General features: G+C 46.6%; 1 protein-coding gene across 1 annotated transcript; it reads right to left on the minus strand.

Annotated features, from left to right (window-relative positions):
* Nucleotides 1-4,238: 4,238 nt before the first annotated feature.
* Nucleotides 4,239-17,328, minus strand: LOC310837127 (uncharacterized protein). Its single transcript, XM_083723195.1, has 3 exons — nt 16,089-17,328; nt 14,090-14,099; nt 4,239-6,583 (listed from the first exon to the last, which is right to left on the minus strand). Exons 1-3 carry the CDS (start codon nt 17,012-17,014, stop codon nt 5,399-5,401), a joined length of 2,121 nt encoding a protein of 706 aa, XP_083579321.1. The 5' UTR covers nt 17,015-17,328; the 3' UTR covers nt 4,239-5,398.
* Nucleotides 17,329-18,851: the final 1,523 nt, after the last annotated feature.

Consider the following 18,851-nt stretch of genomic DNA (forward strand, 5'->3'; position numbering starts at 1 on the left):
AGAGAATTTTTTTTACTTGTTCTCCCCCTCTAAAACTAGGTGCGTCCTATGGTCGGGTGCGTCCTATAGAGTGAAAAATATGGTATTGTGTTAGAACATGAGCAGACAGATAACAAAAAGCCCTGACCATTTGTGGCACAAAAGGTTCCAGGATTTCAGCAAGAAGTTGCAGCACATGTCGAAACTGGAAAAGAAGCAGAATGTCCTCTGATATTTTCCCAGGTACACACAGTACTGAAAGCAGGAACATGTGTGACAGCTTTGATATCATCATCGACACATGGTGTCATGAATGATCAATTAAAAAAACAACACCATGCACCTTGAAGGAAAGCTCGTGCTCAAATCCTGGGCAACCCTACTCAGGAGAAAGCCTCACTGTGTTCAACGGAGTTTAATCCCTTGCAAGTGTGTTTAGGATTCCACCGTCAATACAGAATCCAGTTTCCATGGTTTCACACCAGAGGGTGGCAGAAATTCCTCTTGGTTGTAATGCCGGTGTGTGCTGTAATTCTATGGAAATGTGAATAAAAAAGAGAGAAAGAAGAGAAAATGGGAGGGGACTGCAATTTTGCACACATAATCTCAATCCCTGAGAATCTCAGTTTTTGAGCTTTTTTTTTTTTGAGAAGCTGCTTTGAATGCCATCATGACTGTGAATATTTGCTTGGAATTGTGTGTGTGTGTGGGGGTGTCATATACCCAATGATATTTTGCAGCTTTGTGTCTTCTTAGTTTAGAGAAGTAATGTATGGAAGTGAGACTTGGACCATAAAGAAGGCTGATCGCTGACAAATGGATGCTTTTGAATTATGGTGCTGGTGGAGACTCTTGAGAGTCCCATGGACTGCAAGAAGATCAAACCTCTCCATTCTTAAGGAAATCAGCCCTGAGTGCTCACTGGAAGGACAGATCCTGAAGCTGAGGCTCCAAGACTTTGGCCACCTCATGAGAAGAGAAGACTCCCTGGAAAAGACCCTGGTGTTGGGAAAGATGGAGGGCACAAGGAGAAGGAGACGATAGAGGACAAGATGGTTGGACAGTGTTCTTAAAGCTACCAGCATGAGTCTGACCAAACTGCGGGAGGCAGTGGAAGACAGGAGTGCCTGGCGTGCTCTGGTCCAGGGGGTCACGAAGAGTCGGACACGACTAAGCAACAACAACAACAGTTTAGAGAAAAGATGAGCAAGAGGGGACACGGTAGAAGTTTATTAAATTACACATGGCATGGAGAAAGTGGATAGAGAAAAGTTTTGCTCATAATGCTGGATAGAACTCATGGGCAGGTGGTGAAGCTGAATGTCAGAGGGTTCAGGAGAGGGAAAAAGACAGTACTTATTCATGCAGCTGCAGTCAGTGGCGGAGCTTCATGCTCCGGCACTGGAGGCGGAGAGCAGGTGGGGGCGGGGCTGGTGTGTTGCCTATTATAATATATTTATTCATGCAGCACCTTTTCCCCTGACAGGGACCCAAGGCAGCTTACAGATAAAATAAGAACAGATAAACACATTAGTTAAACTATGGAACCCCATAGTTAAACTGCGGAACTCCCTCCTTCAAGAGCCAGTGATAGCCACCAGCTTGGATGGCTTTGGATAAGAGGGTTATATAAATTGATGAAAGATAAAGCTATCAATGGCTGCTAGCCATGGTGGCTATGTGGTTCAGTGGCTAGAGTGCTGGACTAGATTCTGGTAGACTAGAGTTCAAAGCCCCACTTGGTCATAAAGCGCACTGAGGGACTTTGGGCCAGTCACTTTCACTCTCAGCCTAACCCACCTCACAAGGTTTGTTGTGGGGATTAAATGAGGAGGGAGAGAATAATATTAATTTATTATTTATACCATGCCCATCTGGCTGGGTTTCCCCAGCCACTCTGGGCAGCTTCCAACAAAACACTAAAATACAATAACCTATTAAACATTAAAAGCTTCCTAAAACAAGGCTGCCTTTGGATGTCTTCTAAAAGTTTGGTAGTTATTTTTCTCTTTGACATCTGGTGGCAGGGTGTTCCACAGGGCAGGCGCCACTACCGAGAAGGCCCTCTGCCTGGTTCCCTGTAACTTGGCTTCTCGCAAGGAGGGAACTGCCAGAAGGCCCTCAGCGCTGGACCTCAGTGTCCAGGCAGAATGATGAAGGTGGAGATATACTGAACCGAGGCCGTTTAGGGCTTTAAAGGTCAGCACCAACACTTTGAATTGTGCTCGGGAACGTACTGGGAGCCAATGTAGTTCTTTCAAGACTGGTGTTATGTGGTCTCGGCAGCTGCTCCCAGTCACCAGTCCTGCTGCCGCATTTTGGATTAGTTGTAGTTTCCGGGTCACCTTCAAAGGTAGCCCCACATAGAGTGCATTGCAGTAGTCCAAGCGAGAGATAACCAGAGCATGCACCACTCTGGTGAGACAGTCCGTGGGAACTACGTACATTGAACTTTTGGGGGGAAAGGTAGGGTAAAATGCAAATAATACTGCTGCTGCTACTACATCTGAACAACAGTTGCTGGAAACTGTATGTGGGGAAAGTGATTTAGCACTCAGTCCCTACTTTCAGGCTTTCCATAGGCATCTGGGCAGCCCCTGTGAGAGTAGAAGGCAGGACTAGATGGGCCTTTTAGCTTGATCCAGCTGGTTCTCATTATGCTCTTATCTTGGAAACCAAAGATTATTTTTAGACAGTAATCAATGGTCCTAAATAACTTTAAAAATTGAGTTTAAGGACTTAACTTACATCTTACATCTCATTAATGTTACGGTAATTACGGAAGGGTAACTGTTAACAGTTACAAATATTATGCCTGAATGTTACAAATATTATGCCTGAATGTATCCTTTCGACTTGACAGCTCAGGGAATATACCTAGCTTTATGAATCAGATACAGTAAAATCAACACCTCAATTCCAACACCATTTTGCCCTTGGAAAAAGGACTCTTTCCCCTGCCACCTCCTCAAGCCAGGATACACACCTCCTACCCCAGGAAACGCCCAGAGGTGACAATTGCTGGGCTCATTGTTCTCCAAGGGAAGCCAAATCTCATCACCAGACTTGCCTCAGGCTCCAGACATGCAAATGAAGTTCTATTGTACTTTGGGTGGTGGAACTTCAGAGGTGTTTGCCTATGCTAATCTTATACCTGGGTCTTGCGCTGACATGTCTGCTTGTACCAATCTTCTACCAAGGACTCGTCTGGACATGTTTGCCAAGGTTAAACTAGTGTAACCCCTGTCTACCCCATCCCTTTTGTCTCATGTCAGTGATGTTCCAATGATGTATTAATGTTGCTGTATGAACTGTATTCTGGGATATGGTGGCAAAGTTTTAAAAGTCCTTGTCACCCCACCCTCAGGGTTCAAAATTCCTCTTTGAACCTGTTGTGCAATAAACTTTGGTCTACAGCTATTTGCTCCGGTTGGTGGCTGGACTCCTTCCTTTATTCCGCAGGGACCCGCGGGCTCTGCCCGACGAGCTGGGTGACTGAGCAGCCTCACACCTAGATTTTTCTGTAACACTTCTAATGTATTTATTTTACAACAGATGCACTATCTGATTTTACAACAGATGCACTTTTTTGCTTGCTACTACTTTCCCCATTATATTTGTATTTTTGTTAAACTACAGAATTTCCCAATAAAACCCCCTTTTTTAAGGATGTGCGTGCTGGCCACGTCCCAGCCGCATTGGCTCCCCTGCCATCCAAGGGAAGGGTGTTCATGGCTAACACAGAGTGCACCCCTTTGCTTGGCCCACTCCCCCCCTTTAAAGTTCACAGCTGCCAACACGCAAAGGGCTCAAATATTCCCACAAGTCTGCCCCTTCTCTACCAGCCTCCAAATTCCCCTAGGCCCAGGGCATCTCGAGGTAGTGGGGTATATAGTGTCCAAGTGTGTTGATGTTAAAACAAGAAGCCATTACAACAGGTTTATGAAACAAGTTCTGAAGTTTACTAAAACAGAAAGAAGGACTTTTAAGACAAAGATATGCAATGCTTAAGTTACAGAAAACCATGGTATTCTCTTGGAGCAAAGAAAACCAAAATAAAGCAGATTAAAATGCAATCTACCCTCACTGGGCTTCCACAATCCATAACATATCAGACTCTCGGAAGAATCTTGCTCCTGAGTAACAACCCTTTATTTCCCTTGTTCCTTATCACATTGAGTTCCTCCAGGATGGCTTCCTGGTTAACATGGGGTCCCCTTGTCAACCTCATGCTCCACCCCTTGCCTTCCAGGTTCCACCCCTCACATACTTTTCACCAGGGCTGGCCCAATGCATTTTGGCACCTGAGGCAAACCACAAAATGGCATCCTCCCCCCCCCCCCCCAGGGAAGAAGGGGTGAGTGAAGATCTACATCAGGAACAAGGCAAGGTGTGTGGAATCAAATCAGCCTTAACTGATGGTTGAAGTGGAATCAAAGGTTGTCAGTGGGGTAGGGGAAGGGGCCCGCTCAAAATCATGCCAGGTAGATGCAGAGCCCAGGAGACCTCAGAGGGCAGACCCACCATTTCCTTCTGGGTGGGGTGGAGAAGACCATCAGAGGCCACTGGAGAAGGCTGCCGAGGAGGAAGTACAACCAGCCCCCAAGTAGCACACCATAGCTGTGGTTGCTATGTATCCTTGAAGGTCGGATCTGTTGCCCCTGTGCATTTTGTCACCTGTAGCAGTTGCCTCACCTTGCCTCATGGGTGCACTGGCCCTGCTTGAGATGCCTCCCTTGACATCTGAGCCTCGGGGCATTCAGTAGCTTTCCAAGCTATCCCTGTAATTCTCAATGCATTAGCAAGAAAGACATGTTTGTATGACATGCAAGTCCATGCATGCAACAATATGCATCTGCCCTTGCAAAGAGTACAGTGAAGTCCAATTCCTTCATGGCTGCTGGGGCTTGGGGAGAGAAATAATGCAAAACAGAAAAAAAGCTGAACAAGCAATTTCTGTCAATAGCCTGTCTGCACAATTAGCAGAAGCAAAATGTAAGGTAGGGCAGCCGCAGAGCACATTATGCAAGCAAGAGTAGGGCAAGGGAATAGGTGGGAGAGAGCATCTGCTTTGTATGCAGAGGCTCCCTGGTCCAATCCCCAACATTGGTTGGGAAAGGCTCCTTTCTGAAACTCCAGAGAGCAGTTGCAATAGATGGACCATTAGACAGACCTGGTTTAATAAACCAAACAAACAACCATTTGCCAAAATTAATGAAGATTGCAGGATTGTTTCTCAGGACAAAGATTACCTAGAAAAATATTTTTGTGGTTGTACCTCAATATGGACAGATAATTCTTTCCTAATCCAAACTGGAGCTCCACAATGACACAAAATGTGAGGATTCACCCTCCAGAGATTCTTGCTTTGATCTCAGCCCTACCTTGATGCTTGACTGAACATTGCTTCTCATGGTGTCTAATCTCTACTCTGAGGGACTCTTTTCTTACACTTGGCAAATAACAATCTTTGCAGGGAGACAGAAAAAGACTTGTAAAACTTCTCATTGGAAAAGTTGTAGATGAAGGGATCCAAGCAACAGTTGACCATGCTGAAAACTAAGGAGACATAATAAGCTATTTCTACACAGTACCGAAGCCCACAGGATGTCCAGTAATATCTCACAATCAAACCTACTGTCTGGCAGATGTGGAGGGGTGTAAAACAGATGCCAAAGATGACCAGAGTGATGGCAATCATCTGCTTGGACTTGGTCTTCATCACCTTGCCTCGAAGATTGGCTTGACTGATTTTAGCAATGTAGGCTCCCAACATCACATAGGACACCAGAGAGATGCCAAAGGGAATGAGGAAGCAGAAAATACCCAGGAAGATTCTGTATGTTAGATAGAGGTAAGCCAGCTCTGACCGGTAGATGCTCAGGCACTTGACCGAGTTGCCGATGACTGAAGTCTTGAGGAAGAAGAAGAGTGGAAGCCCCTGCAGGAAGAGGAAAGCCCAGAAGACCAAGACCAGCTTTTTCAAGGCAGACTTCTTCCTCCAGAGGGTCTTGGCGTTGTAGTGGACAATGGCTTGGTACCTGTGGATGCTGATGAGCATGAGGAAGTAGATGCTTCCATACAGGTGGGTGCTGAGCAGGAAGACTTGAAGCTGGCAGACAAACTGCCCAAAGGGCCAGTGGTTTCCCAAGCTGAAATAGGCCACCATCAATGGCATGACTGGAAGGACAATGATGTCTACCAAGGCCAGGTTGAACTGAAGCATGATGCCAGAATTCCAGCGCTTGATGGCAAACCAGAAGATCCAGAGGCTGATGCTGTTGAAGACCAACCCGCCCACTGAGAGGATGCTCCAAAGGATTGGGATGGAAAAGTGGAGCTCCCACGGCAGGCATTGTGTCACGTTGGTGGTGTTCATTATGTGACGGAGGCAGGTGGCTCCAGATGCTTTGGAAGAGAGGTCCACACGACTGCACGTCCAGGAAGAAAAGAGGAGAAACAAAAGACAGGTTTTCAGTTCCCTGCCACTTCCTAGAAGATATGGTTCAACCGTGTCCTTTCTGTTGTGTAGTTGTGTTGTGCTGTGTGTCCCCCACCCCCTTTTGTATGTTGTAGGTGAAGGTACATTTCCTTTTAAGGTCTTCTAATATGTCCGCAGACAACGGGAAACAACCCCAAAAGGTGGAACCTGTTGTTCATTTCATGACCTTTGCGGTGTTCTCAGAAATTATCTGGTCCTTCAAATGCTAGAGAAATCTGAGAGCGTCTTTAAAACTAGGGCACTTCAACTAGAACACTTGTTTATTGAGCATTCGTCCTGATTTGTGTGCAGAAAAACTAAGAAGAGCCCTGCTGGATCAGCCAGTGGCCCAGCTAGCCCAACAACCTGTTCTCACAGTGGCTAGCCAGATGTCCCAATGCCAAGCCTGCAAAGAAGGACCTGTGCGCAACAGCTCAGATTTGATGACAATTGCCATTTTGGGAGCATGCATTCACATTTGTTTGCACAGAGGCTAGATGAAGCTGCGTCAAAGCAAATGTTATCCCAGACTTTGCAGTGCATTTTCTAATTTTGAGGGGGAGTGGGTTTGCCATGTGAGAGCTCCCAATGGGCTCTAAATGTGCAACATACTAGCCATGAAGGCTATGATCTGCCTGCACAGCCAGAAGCGGCAGTGCTTCCAATTGCCGATTGCAAGAGACCACAGGTGGAAAGAAGGCTCTTGTGCTCAGGTCCTGCTTGTGAGTTTCCTGTAGAGGCTTATAGAAGGTTCAGGCTTTAGGGTGAGGGGTGAGATGATGATGATGATGATGATGATGATGATGATGAACCATTGTTCTGCCCGGACACTGAGGTTCAGTGCAGAGGGCCTTCTGGCGGTTCCCTTGCTGTGAGAAGCCAGGTGACAGGGAACCAGGCAGAGGGCCTTCTTGGTAGTGGCACCCACCCTGTGGAATGCCCTCCCACCAGATGTCAAAGAGAAAAACAACTACCAGTCTTTTAGAAGACATCTGAAGGCAGCCCTGTTTAGGGAAGCTTTTAATGTTTAATAGACTATTGTATTTTACTATTCTGTTGGAAGCTGCCCAGAGTGGCTGAGGAAACCCAGCCAGATGGGGTGGCGTATAAATAAATTATTATTATTATTATTATTATTATTATTATTATTATTATTATTATCATCATCATCATCATCATCATCATCATCATCATCCAGGTCTGAAAAGAGGCACATCGTCAGGGAGCCAGCCAGAAATAAATCACACAAAGTAAGTGAAGTTAACTCATTATTAAAAGAAACAGTCTTCTCAGGGGAGGCAGGCCTAATGAACACAGCAACTCTTCATGATAGGTCTTGCCCCTGTGAGGCAGTTGTGGAGACCGAAGGACCCTGCCTTCCTATGGCTAAGTCTCCTCGTCCTCCCAGTCCTTCCCAAACAACCTGAGACTACACCGGTGCACCTGCTCCTCTTGCCTCATACCTTTCCCAGTCCTGGGAGACCAAGGTGGGAAGAGAGCTTGTCACAGCAGGAGGGGGAGACCCTCATGGCTTCTTCACCAGCCTGACTCATCTCTGCCTCTTGGCCTCCCTCCTCTCCAGCTTCCTCCTCCATTTCTGATTCGGGACTTCTCTCTGCTACAGACCCTTCAGTTTCCGACACCACCTCCTCCCAGGCTCCCCCTCTAACCACTCATCATCATTCCACCACCAATCCATGGGCTCTGAGCCTTTTTCTCTTGGGGGTTCCCCAGCTGTTTTCTCCCACCATTCCTCTGAGTCTAGCCAGTCTATGACACATGGACACTGGCGTCTTGAATGATGTAAATACACTCCCAAAGACAAAAGGCTGGTTTTCTTTTCTTCCTATTTCTAAAAAGGTGTTTTATTCTACTATAAATAACATTAAACAAACCTTAAAGGATTGGGGGTTGAGGCAACAAGAGCATTCTTACTCCTCGCCTGCCTATACTACATTATGGTTTCCCATTGGCTAGTTTTCTGCTTTCTTTAAAAAGAATACACACACAAACATTAGTTACATCCCACCCTTCCTCCACGGAAGATCCACACCTCTCACTGGCCCTACCTTGCACCCTCCTTGAGTATTTTTGCTTGGTTGGGATGTGTCCTTCAACTGTGATCATGCCTCTTGCTTGTCTGGACAGAGACTAGAGAGGAGTGACTATATGTAGACCCTAGGTCACATTACTCCGTACCTTTAAAGCACATGGAGTCATAGGATTTCAGAGTTGGAAGGGAACCCAAAGGGCACCTAGTCCAACCCACTGCAATGCAGGGATTTCCCCAGCATCCTCTTTCCAAGCAGGCCTGGTGCCCTGGGACACTTCTAATGCACAAAGAACCCTTTAATGTCTGACACCAGCAGCTGGGATTTAGGGGGTATACTGGCCTTGCACATGGCTTCTCTTAAAGAAGCTTAGGAACTGCAGGTTGTTACAGGTGCTGGGAATTGTAGCTCAGTGTGGCATAATCTACAGCTCCTACAGGAAATCAGAAGACAATAGGAGGTGGGGAGCATGGCTGGTTGCATTGTATTTATAAAATGCTCTTGTGTTAAAGGCTAACTGCACTAGTATATACAATATTTTTGTCCAATGTTGTGTTTAATTAAACAGAGAAAGGAAGACTTTACTTTTAAAACAGTGTAGTAAAAGCTATTGTGGACCACACCATACATTTAAATCACATGCAACACAAATTTAAAACACATTACTTTCACCAAAGAAGCCTGAGAACTGTAGTTTGTTACAGGCGCTGGGAATTGTTGCTCAATGTGGAGTAAATTACAGTACCCAGGATTCTTGAGGGGAAGCCATGTGCTTTAAGTATACTGTGTGTGTGTGTGTGTGTGTGTGTGTGTGTCTGTGTGTGTGTGTGTGTGTGTCTGTCTGTCTGTCTGTCTGTCTGTCTGTCTCTGTGTCTCTATGTTTGTGTCATATGTAACAGCTTCAATTTTGCAATCCTTAATTTGGTGATTCAATCCCATTGCAAAATAGTCACAGACTGCCCAACACATTTCCCTAGTTCTCTACTGTTATGTACTGAGCTGAATCCTAGAACAATAGGATCCAGAATGCAGCAGTCTGATTGGTCCACAGCAGCCACCCAATCCACCTCCAGGTGGAACTGAATCAGCGACCTGATTGGCCTGCAGGAGCAGCCAATCAGGCTTCTGGAGGAAGTGAATCCGCAACCTGATTGGCCTACAGGAGCAGCCCGGAATTAGCCAATCACGCGGGGCCCATTGTGTAATTAATGTATATATAGCTAGACGTTTTGGGAAAAGTTTCATTCATTGCTACTACGAGCTGAATAAAAAGCATGAAATTTACACTCGACTCCGAGGATATTTCATCTACAGTGCTGCTATTTCCCCCCCTGCTGAGGATAGGGAGAAAGAGAAGGAACAGATGTGTGTGAGACATGTTTGGTACAAGACTGTATACATGTGTTTCTTTAACTCCATTGCAGTCAGTGGCGCCATCAGGACTGAATTTTAGGTCAGATGCCCAGGGCCCCCACTTAGCATATAACAAGAAGAAGGCCCCCCCCCCACAATGCAGCAGAGCTGGCTTGCCACATTTTGAAGTACACAAAGCAACACACATTACCATAGAGAGTCTCCTTGCTGCTCCCTGTAAGGCATTGAGTCCAGACTCAAATATTGCCCACACACAACACTGATTTCAGTTCCCTAATTATGACCATGCGGGTTCCCTATTTCCAAAATCCATTTCCTCTGTGACATATTCTCCTGCAAGCCAGAACAGAAGCAGGAAATCAAACAGGGGCATGTACTTCCTGAAATCCATGCCCACCTCTGAGCCAAAACAAAACTGGCCTTTTGGCAACTTGCATGGAAGTGGGCAGCCTTTGGCCCTATGGATGTTTCTGAACCACAACTCCCATCAGCCCCAGCAACCACAGCCAATGGTCAGGGTTGATGCAGGTTGTAGTTCAGCAACAACTAGAGGGCAAAATATTCCCCATATTGGAATTACGGTAGATCTTCGCTTTTTGCTTTCAGACCTCTATCTAATTATCTGTGCCTAAGGGAAGGTTGAGGGACATGGGTGGCGCTGTGGGTTAAACCACAGAGCCTAGGACTTGCCGATCAGAAGGTCCGCGGTTCAAATCCTTGTGAGGGGGTGAGCTCCCGTTGCTCGGCCCTTCTCCTGCAAACCTAGTAGTTCAAAAGCACGTCAAAGTGCAAGTAGATAAATAGGTACCACTCCAGCAGGAAGGTAAACGGTGTTTCCATGCGCTGCTCTGGTTTGCCAGAAGTGGCTTTGTCATGCTGGCCACATGACCCGGAAGCTGTATGCCGGCTCCCTCGGAGAGTAAAGCGAGATGAGCACCGCAACCCTAGAGTCGGCCACGACTGGACCTAATGGTCAGGGGTCCCTTTACCTTTAAGGGAAGGTTGGGGGGCTGCCTTTGCCTCTGGCCCAGCCCACCACTGCTATGCAGCCCCTAACATTTGTTCAGAAGGGAATGTGACACCCCTGGATTAAAAATGTCCCCCACCCCTGAGATAAACCATTGTTTCCCATTGCATCAAAATGCAAGAATTATTGGTTTGGTGCAACCCAGAAGCAGAATCTTCTAATTTCCTCCATTCATGCATAGAGGAAGGAGCAGAAGGAACTTGCAAGATAAGGGCTTGTGCTTGTGATCTGGACCAGTAAGTCACAAACTGGTGTGACTGTGAAGCAAATCTAATGGCCTTAAAATAGGACTGGGGAAACAGCTGTCCTCTTGATGTTGTCCTCCAGCTCCCAGCAGTCAACATCTGGGGGGCCACCCGTTCCCCACCATTCCATCTGAAGAGCTGATCAACAAGATTTAGTGTTTGTAAATTAAAAAAAAACAAACACACATATCCAGGGCTTCCCAAGTGTTCTGCAAAAACATCATTTTAAAAAGCCAGGGCTGTGACAATGAAAAAAACCCAAAAGAGTCCTGTGACAATGTAATAACTAAGTGGTGTTCAGCCCAACCTGACTTGTTTAGTTAGAAGCAAGTCCTGTTGTGCTCAGTGAGGCTTGCTGCTGAGTAAGCATGCATAATACCACATCTTAATGGCAGAAGAGATATAGCAAGCTGCAGTGAATTATTATTATTTATTTTTTTTGCAGGGGAACAGTTAGGACCAGAGGTGCCAGCTTGTGAGGGCAATTGGTGGGGGTGTTGTTGCACATGTGACATTGTGATATCCTGGCATTGTGCACTTGGACATCATGCCTCCTTCTCTAAGCCAGGCAGAAGCTGCCCTGGTTTTGGGAAGGAGTAGACCTGCCAGAATGCCATTTGCAGAAATAAATGGGTCCCACGGTAGCTTTCCTGTGGTTTGACAAGCCACAGCCCTAGAAATTTCTCACCGTTATTTCCTCTACTGGGCTTGGTTTCTTGAGAACAATCAAGCATCGTCAGTCACAGGAAAATAAGGTTGAGGCAGAATGCCAGCAGCCCATGATGCTCACACGAGGCTCCTGCAAGGAGGGAGGTACCTGTGGGCATGATGAGCATGGATGCTTCCTTGGTGTGCATTGAGGTCCTTGGGGTCCATTGTTCATGTCTGGGGACAAGTGGGGCCTTTGCACCTCCCTTAGGATTTGGCCTGGCCGCCTCTGGTCTTTGTCCCTCTCTCTTGCCATCCTAGGTAAGCCAGTAAAAGGTAAAGGGACCCCTGACCATTAGGTCCAGTAGTGGCCGACTCTGGGGTTGTGGCGCTCATCTCGCTCTATAGGCCGAGGGAGCTGGCGTACAGCTTCTGGCTCATGTGGCCAGCATGACTAAGCCACTTCTGGCAAACCAGAGCAGTGCACGGAAACGCCGTTTACCTTCCCGCCAGAGTGGTACCTATTTATCTACTTGCACTTTGACTTGCACTGCTAGGTGGGCAGGAGCAGGGACCGAGCAAAAGGAGCTCACCCCGTCGCGGGGATTCGAACCGCCGACCTTCTGATTGGCAAGTCTTAGGCTCTGTGGTTTAACCCACAGTGCCAGTGGTGGCTGACAAAAACTGGGGTGATTCATCCAGGGTTGGGGTGGGACAGGAACTACTGAATTTTTTATAAAATACTTCTTTTTTTAACAAGAGCAATAATCAGAGCCCTGCTGAATCAGCCCAAGGAAGACCCTTTTAGTCTACTGTCCTGCTTGTCAGGATGCTACAGGTGAGAGCTGTGTGCAGGGTATTGACCTTAGGTGGACAAACTAGCCCAGATGGAGAATGACCGTTCCCCCACCAGAGGTACTACCCCTCCCCTAACACCCATACGATGAATAGTTACCTGAAAAGGCATGGTCATAACGAAAAGTTAAGCCAGAGGTCAAATCAAAGCCAGTTACTAACTGGGTCGAAATGAATCTGTGTGTGTTTGTGTGTGTTTATTTCACAACATTTATACACAGCTTGATTGTAATAAAACCTCTAAGACGGTTTACAGGAAAAAACTAAAATTAAAATTATCGACAAAATATATTTTAAAACAGGTAATTAGAAACCTTTTAAAAACAGTTAAGATCAGCATTAAACTAAAAAGAGACTAAAACATGTCAGCTCATCCTATGCGTCTTGGTAGGCTTGCTTGCTTGCTTAAATAACATTGTTTTAAGCAAGCACTGAAAAGAGAACAGTGAAAATGCGTGTCTAATGTCAACAGGCAGGGAGTTCCAAAGTGTAAGTGCTGCTACACTGAAAGAAGAATTCCCTAGAAGTGCACAATGGGTATTACGGTATGTGGCACCTGTAATAGTAGCCGTTCTGCAGATCGAAGCTTTCGAGTGGTGTAAGGTGAATCCCACAAATAAACTGACCCCAGGCTGTTAATGGCTTCTCACACGAATAATAACAGCTGAACTTGGCCCAGTAGCAAGTGAGCAACCGTTGCAGGTGTCTGAGCAGAGATGTTATAGGCAGACAGAAGCAGGTCACATTCTGACAGCAACTTTGCTACAGCATTCTGCACCAACTGCGGCTTCTGGATCAAGTACTGTACAAGGGAAGCTGTATGTAGAGTGTGTTGCAGACTTGGCCCCATAACAGAGCCAGGTCTGCAAACCAAAGCGGGATTTCTTTGTGGGAAGTGGATTGCTGTTTCCCTTTCCCTCTCCTTCTGTACAACCAGATTGCAAACTGGTTTCTCTATGTACCCTACTGAGTAAAGATAAAGATGTTCTGCTTCCCCCTTTCACAATATTTGCCAATATAGGAGATAGTCAAACAGTGCTCCAGAGCCTGCTGTTTCCTCTTAACTGTGCACAATGAATCAAGCAGCCAGGAGCCATGAACGTGAAGAGCATTCTGCTTATTTGCCAACCACCTGGCAAGTCTTAAAACTTAATAGGTATGCTGCTGATGCCTCACTTTTTGAAGAAAATATACCTGTGGTTAAAACTGGAGGTCACATTCATGTGGCAGTTTATTCCATTTCCCTATCTTAATTTTCACATTATATTTGAGCTTTCACGCAATGTAAAAGCCATTTCTGGGAAGCAAATGGACTGTAGTTCATGTTTAGTGCTCACGTCTATGTTATCTGATTGCAGAAAGTATCTCTATGCAGCCCTCTTAAAACAGAAAACTCAGAAGTAAAGTGAGGAAATTTGGGGCAGCTTACCAGTTCCTTCCTGCCATTTTCATGGGAGAGTCACAGGGGAACAGAAGCTTGTGCAGACAGGGTGGGGGAGCAGCAATGTTGACCCCCGATGTTCATTGGTGTGAATGAAATTTAGCATGACATGTCAGCATATTGGTCTAATGCAACGGGTACCACAGTGTGAAAGGAGTATTAGAAAACACGAGAGAGGAGCTAGCATTATAAGGAAGACTAATGCAATATTCCCCATTCCCCTAAGTCTCTTTACCCTCCAACTCAGAAACAGAAACTCTCATGAGTCTGAGTGTGCACATTATTAAGAATTTCACATTGAAAGCTGATTTCTGTTCCTTTTTCTTTGCTTATTTATATCCTCTGATTTTATTTAGTTCGGCCTCGATGGTAGCAGATGGGCAGCTTTAAATTTCCACATATTTCAATAAATGTCTTTATACAGATAAAAAAAAACCCAAAAGGCAACGAATACAACCATAAAACCATCAAACACTATGCAGCTGCAGCAAGTTAAGATCCCTATCAACTATACTTTAACACAGGGATATATTTTTTGTTTATCAAGACTGGTGTGTGTGTGTTTGTGTTTTGCTAAGAGATCCAAAACTACACACACTTAGAGGATGTGTTGCTTGCTACATGTTTGTGCCTTGCTTTTCCTCCCAGGAACTCAGGGCTGTGGATCTTGTCTTCCCCTCCCCACTTTTTATGGTCAGAGCACCCCTGCGAGGTAGGCTAGGCCAGGGGTCTGCAACCTTTAAGACAAAAAGAGCCACTTGAACCCGTTTCCGAATAATAATAAAAAACTGGGAGCCGCAAAACTCATCATTATTAAAATAACTTTTTTTTTAACTTTTTTATTATTTCTTTGTTTGACCCCTCAGAATTACTCCTCCTCATAGAAATAAACGTTAAATTAACATGTTACCTTTTTTGTGTGTGTGTTCTTCACTCCCTTTCAAAACAGTGACCAGCGTACATGCCCCTTACAATGTAGCGGGCGGGCGGGAAGGTGATGTTAGGGGGGTGCGTGACTAACGCACGCACCGCCCCCATGCGACGTCACAGCCAGTACAGCGCCCGCCACAGTGGGGAGTGTCGGGGCGCACAATGCGCCTCCTCCCCTCGCTAGTATCCGCCCCGGAGCCGCGGCAAAGGTGTAAAAGAGCCACATGCGGCTCCGGAGCCGCGGGTTGCAGACCCCTGGGCTAGGCTGAGAGTTGGTAATTCAGTCCCCGAAACTGTGAAACTGCTTTGCTTTGCTTTATCAGGCAATTTGGGGTCTGGTAAAGGTAAATGGACCCCTGACCATTAGTCGTGGCCGACTCTGGGGTTGCGGCGCTCATCTCGCTTTATTGGCCGAGGGAGCCGGCGTACAGCTTCTGGTGATGTGGCCAGCATGACTAAGCCACTTCTGGCGAACCAGAGCAGCACACGGAAACACCGTTTACCTTCCCGATGGAGCGGTACCTATTTATCTACTTGCACACTGACGTGCTTTTGAACTGCTATATTGGCAGGAGCAGGGACCGAGCAACGGGAGCTCACTCCGTCGCGGGGATTCGAACTGCCAACCTTCTGATCGGCAAGTCCTAGGCTCTGTAGTTTAACCCACAGCGCCACCCACGTCCCATGGGGTCTGGTAGTTTGCTGTAAATATCACATGTTGCATTCAAGCTGCTTTTCTGGCTTTGTGCGTGTTTATTTTTCTTTTCATGATCTGTGAATGGCGCTATATCTTTGTAACTTGCTTTTCTTCCCAGATGCTGATAGTTGTGTACGTTATCCTTCCCACCTACATATTTGCAACAGCCCTATGAGGTAGGTAGAGTTAACATATGTATATAAGCAGCAGTTCTTGTCAATAGATTGCTGGCACAATCCACATAGAGTTTATGTGGCTCAGATCCTGTCAGTATCCCGGCACCTGACAATATCTAACATTGCTTACAACCCCATAGTGTTTTATCTTTTACCTTTCCTTTTCCGAAGGACATTTTCTCACTTGGACACCAATAATCCTCTTAGGGAATTGGAAAAGAGCCTGTGAAATTTCTCGTTGGCAAAGTTGTAGATGAAGGGATCCAAGCAACAGTTGACCATGCTGAAGACCAAAGAAATGTAATAGGTGACTTCTATGTGGTACAGAACCTTGCAGGACACACCATGATATCTCACAATGGAAGCCATGGACCCACAGATGTGGAGGGGTGTGAAGCAGGTGGCAAAGATGACCAGGGCAATGGTGATCATCTGCTTCGACTTGGTCTTCATTACTTGGCCTCGGAGATTGGCTTGACTGATTTTAGCAATGTAGGCTCCCAACATCACATAGGACACCAGAGAGATGCCAAAGGGAATGAGGAAGCAGAAGATCCCCAGGAAGATACCATAGGCTAGGTAGAGATAGGTCAGCTCTGACTGGTAGATGCTCAGGCACTTGACCGAGTTGCCGATGACTGAAGTCTTGAGGAAGAAGAAGAGTGGAAGCCCCTGCAGGAAGAGGAAAGCCCAGAAGACCAAGACCAGCTTTTTCAAGGCAGACTTCTTCCTCCAGAGGGTCTTGGCGTTGTAGTGGACAATGGCTTGGTACCTGTGGATGCTGATGAGCATGAGGAAGTAGATGCTTCCATACAGGTGGGTGCTGAGCAGGAAGACTTGAAGCTGGCAGACAAACTGCCCAAAGGGCCAGTGGTTTCCCAAGCTGAAATAGGCCACCATCAATGGCATGACTGGAAGGACAATGATGTCTACCAAGGCCAGGTTGAACTGAAGCATGATGCCAGAATTCCAGCGCTTGATGGCAAACCAGAAGATCCAGAGGCTGATGCTGTTGAAGACCAACCCGCCCACTGAGACAATGCCCAAAATTACTGGGAGGGCAAAGTGGATCCCCTCTGGCTGGCATTGTGTCACGTTGGTGGTATTCATTCGGCGAAGGAGACAGGTGGCCTAAGTAGAGTTGTCCGTACACGTTCCAATTCAGAATACAGAGGCGGCAAGCAGGAGGAATGATAATTTGCTTGTGGTAGGTGATGTCAGCTGCTAGCAGTGCCCTTCTGTCACAGCCCTGAAAGTGTAGCCGAGGTGGGGCCCTTCTCCCCTGCCCATTTCCTATTTTTCTCAGGGCTTCTTCTGAGTCAGTTTCACACCCAAATGAAAGACTGAAACTTGTGTTGCTTCTCTTGCACAGAAATCTGGCACTGACACTTCAAGTCTTTCGGTTTCTGTTTTTATTTCAGAGAGTTTAAAAGCATGGGGCTGAACTTTAAAAGCATGGGGCTGAGTCCATCTAAGGCCCCATCTGCATTATACGTACATTTAAAGCATCACCATACCACTTTAAATATTCCCCCCAAAGAGTCCTGGGGACTGTAGTTTGTTCAGAGTGATGAGAGTTGTTAGGGGACCCGCTATTCCCCTTCACAGAGCTGCAATTGCCAGTTTCCTGAGGAAAAGGATTGACTCTTAAAACATTATGGGAATGGTAGCTCTGCATGGGGCGTAGGGGGTTTCCTAAGAACTCTCAGCATTCTGAAGAAATTACACTTCCCATAATCCTTTTGGCAGGGAAGCCATGACTGTTGGCAACGAAGTGATACTGTTTTAAATGTACAGCGCTGAAAACACCTGTCATCCTAAAATGTCACCTGAGTTGAATTTCTCCTCCATCCCTACCTGTGATTACTAACGACGTTGCGCAGTCTCAAAATTGAACTTGATTACAACCATTCCCCTGTGCACCCACACTTCTCAATCGCTCAGGTCCCGATGCATAGAATCATAGAATTGTAGTGCTGAAAAACTGGAAGGGACCACAAGGGTCATTCTAGTCCAACCCCCGCAATGCAGGAAACTTTTGCCCAACATAGCGCCTAAACCAATGACCCTGAGATTAAGAGTCTCATATTCCACCAGCTGAGCTACCCCAGTGCAGATGGAGAGGTTGAAGTGCCAAGTACCAGCAAAGATGGTGGTGCCCACTGGAATTGGTAGGGCAGGAGAAAGGGATCCCTGGTGGCGCCGGAGATAATGAGTGGCAAAGTCAACTCATTCTACTTATGTTCTTATCCCCCTTCCTGCTGAGTTCACTTATTTACTTACTTATTGCACTAATATTCCATGCTTTTCTCCAAGGAGCTCAAGGTGGCCTATGTGGCTCTCCCCCTGCTTGTGTAATCCCCACAACAACCCTGGGAGACAGGTTAGACTGGGAGGCAGTGACTGGCCCAAGGCTACCCAGTGAGCTTCATGGCTGTGTGTGTGTGGGGATTTGAACCCTGGTCTCCCCCAGCTCCCAGCCTGACACTCTAACCCCTGGGTAGGCAACCTAAGGCCCGGGGGCCAAATGCGGCCCAATCGCCTTCTAAATCTGGTCCGCGGACAGTCCAGGAATCAGCGTGTTTTTACATGAGTAGAATGTGTCCTTTTATTTAAAATGCATCTCTGGGTTATTTGTGGGGCATAGCAATTGGTTCACTCCCCCCCCCCCAATATAGTCCAGCCCCCCACAAGGTCTGAGGGACAGTGGACCGGCCTGAAAAAGTTTGCTGACCTCTGCTCTAACCACTTCACCACAGTGTCTCTCCAGTTCTATAGAGGCAGCACTAAGGAGGAGGAAGCTGATAGGCATTGTCTGCCCCAGACAGGTTTTAAATAGGCAGGCATGCAGGCAGGCGACAGCTAGCCAACAGCAAGCTGAGGGTAGATGGAGTATAGGGCACTGCCCCATTTGTCCTAACAGGGCAAACTCAGCAGCACACAGTTC

This window comes from Podarcis gaigeae, assembly GCF_964106915.1.
Source record: "Podarcis gaigeae genome assembly, chromosome: Z".
NCBI classification, from domain to species: domain Eukaryota; kingdom Metazoa; phylum Chordata; class Lepidosauria; order Squamata; family Lacertidae; genus Podarcis; species Podarcis gaigeae.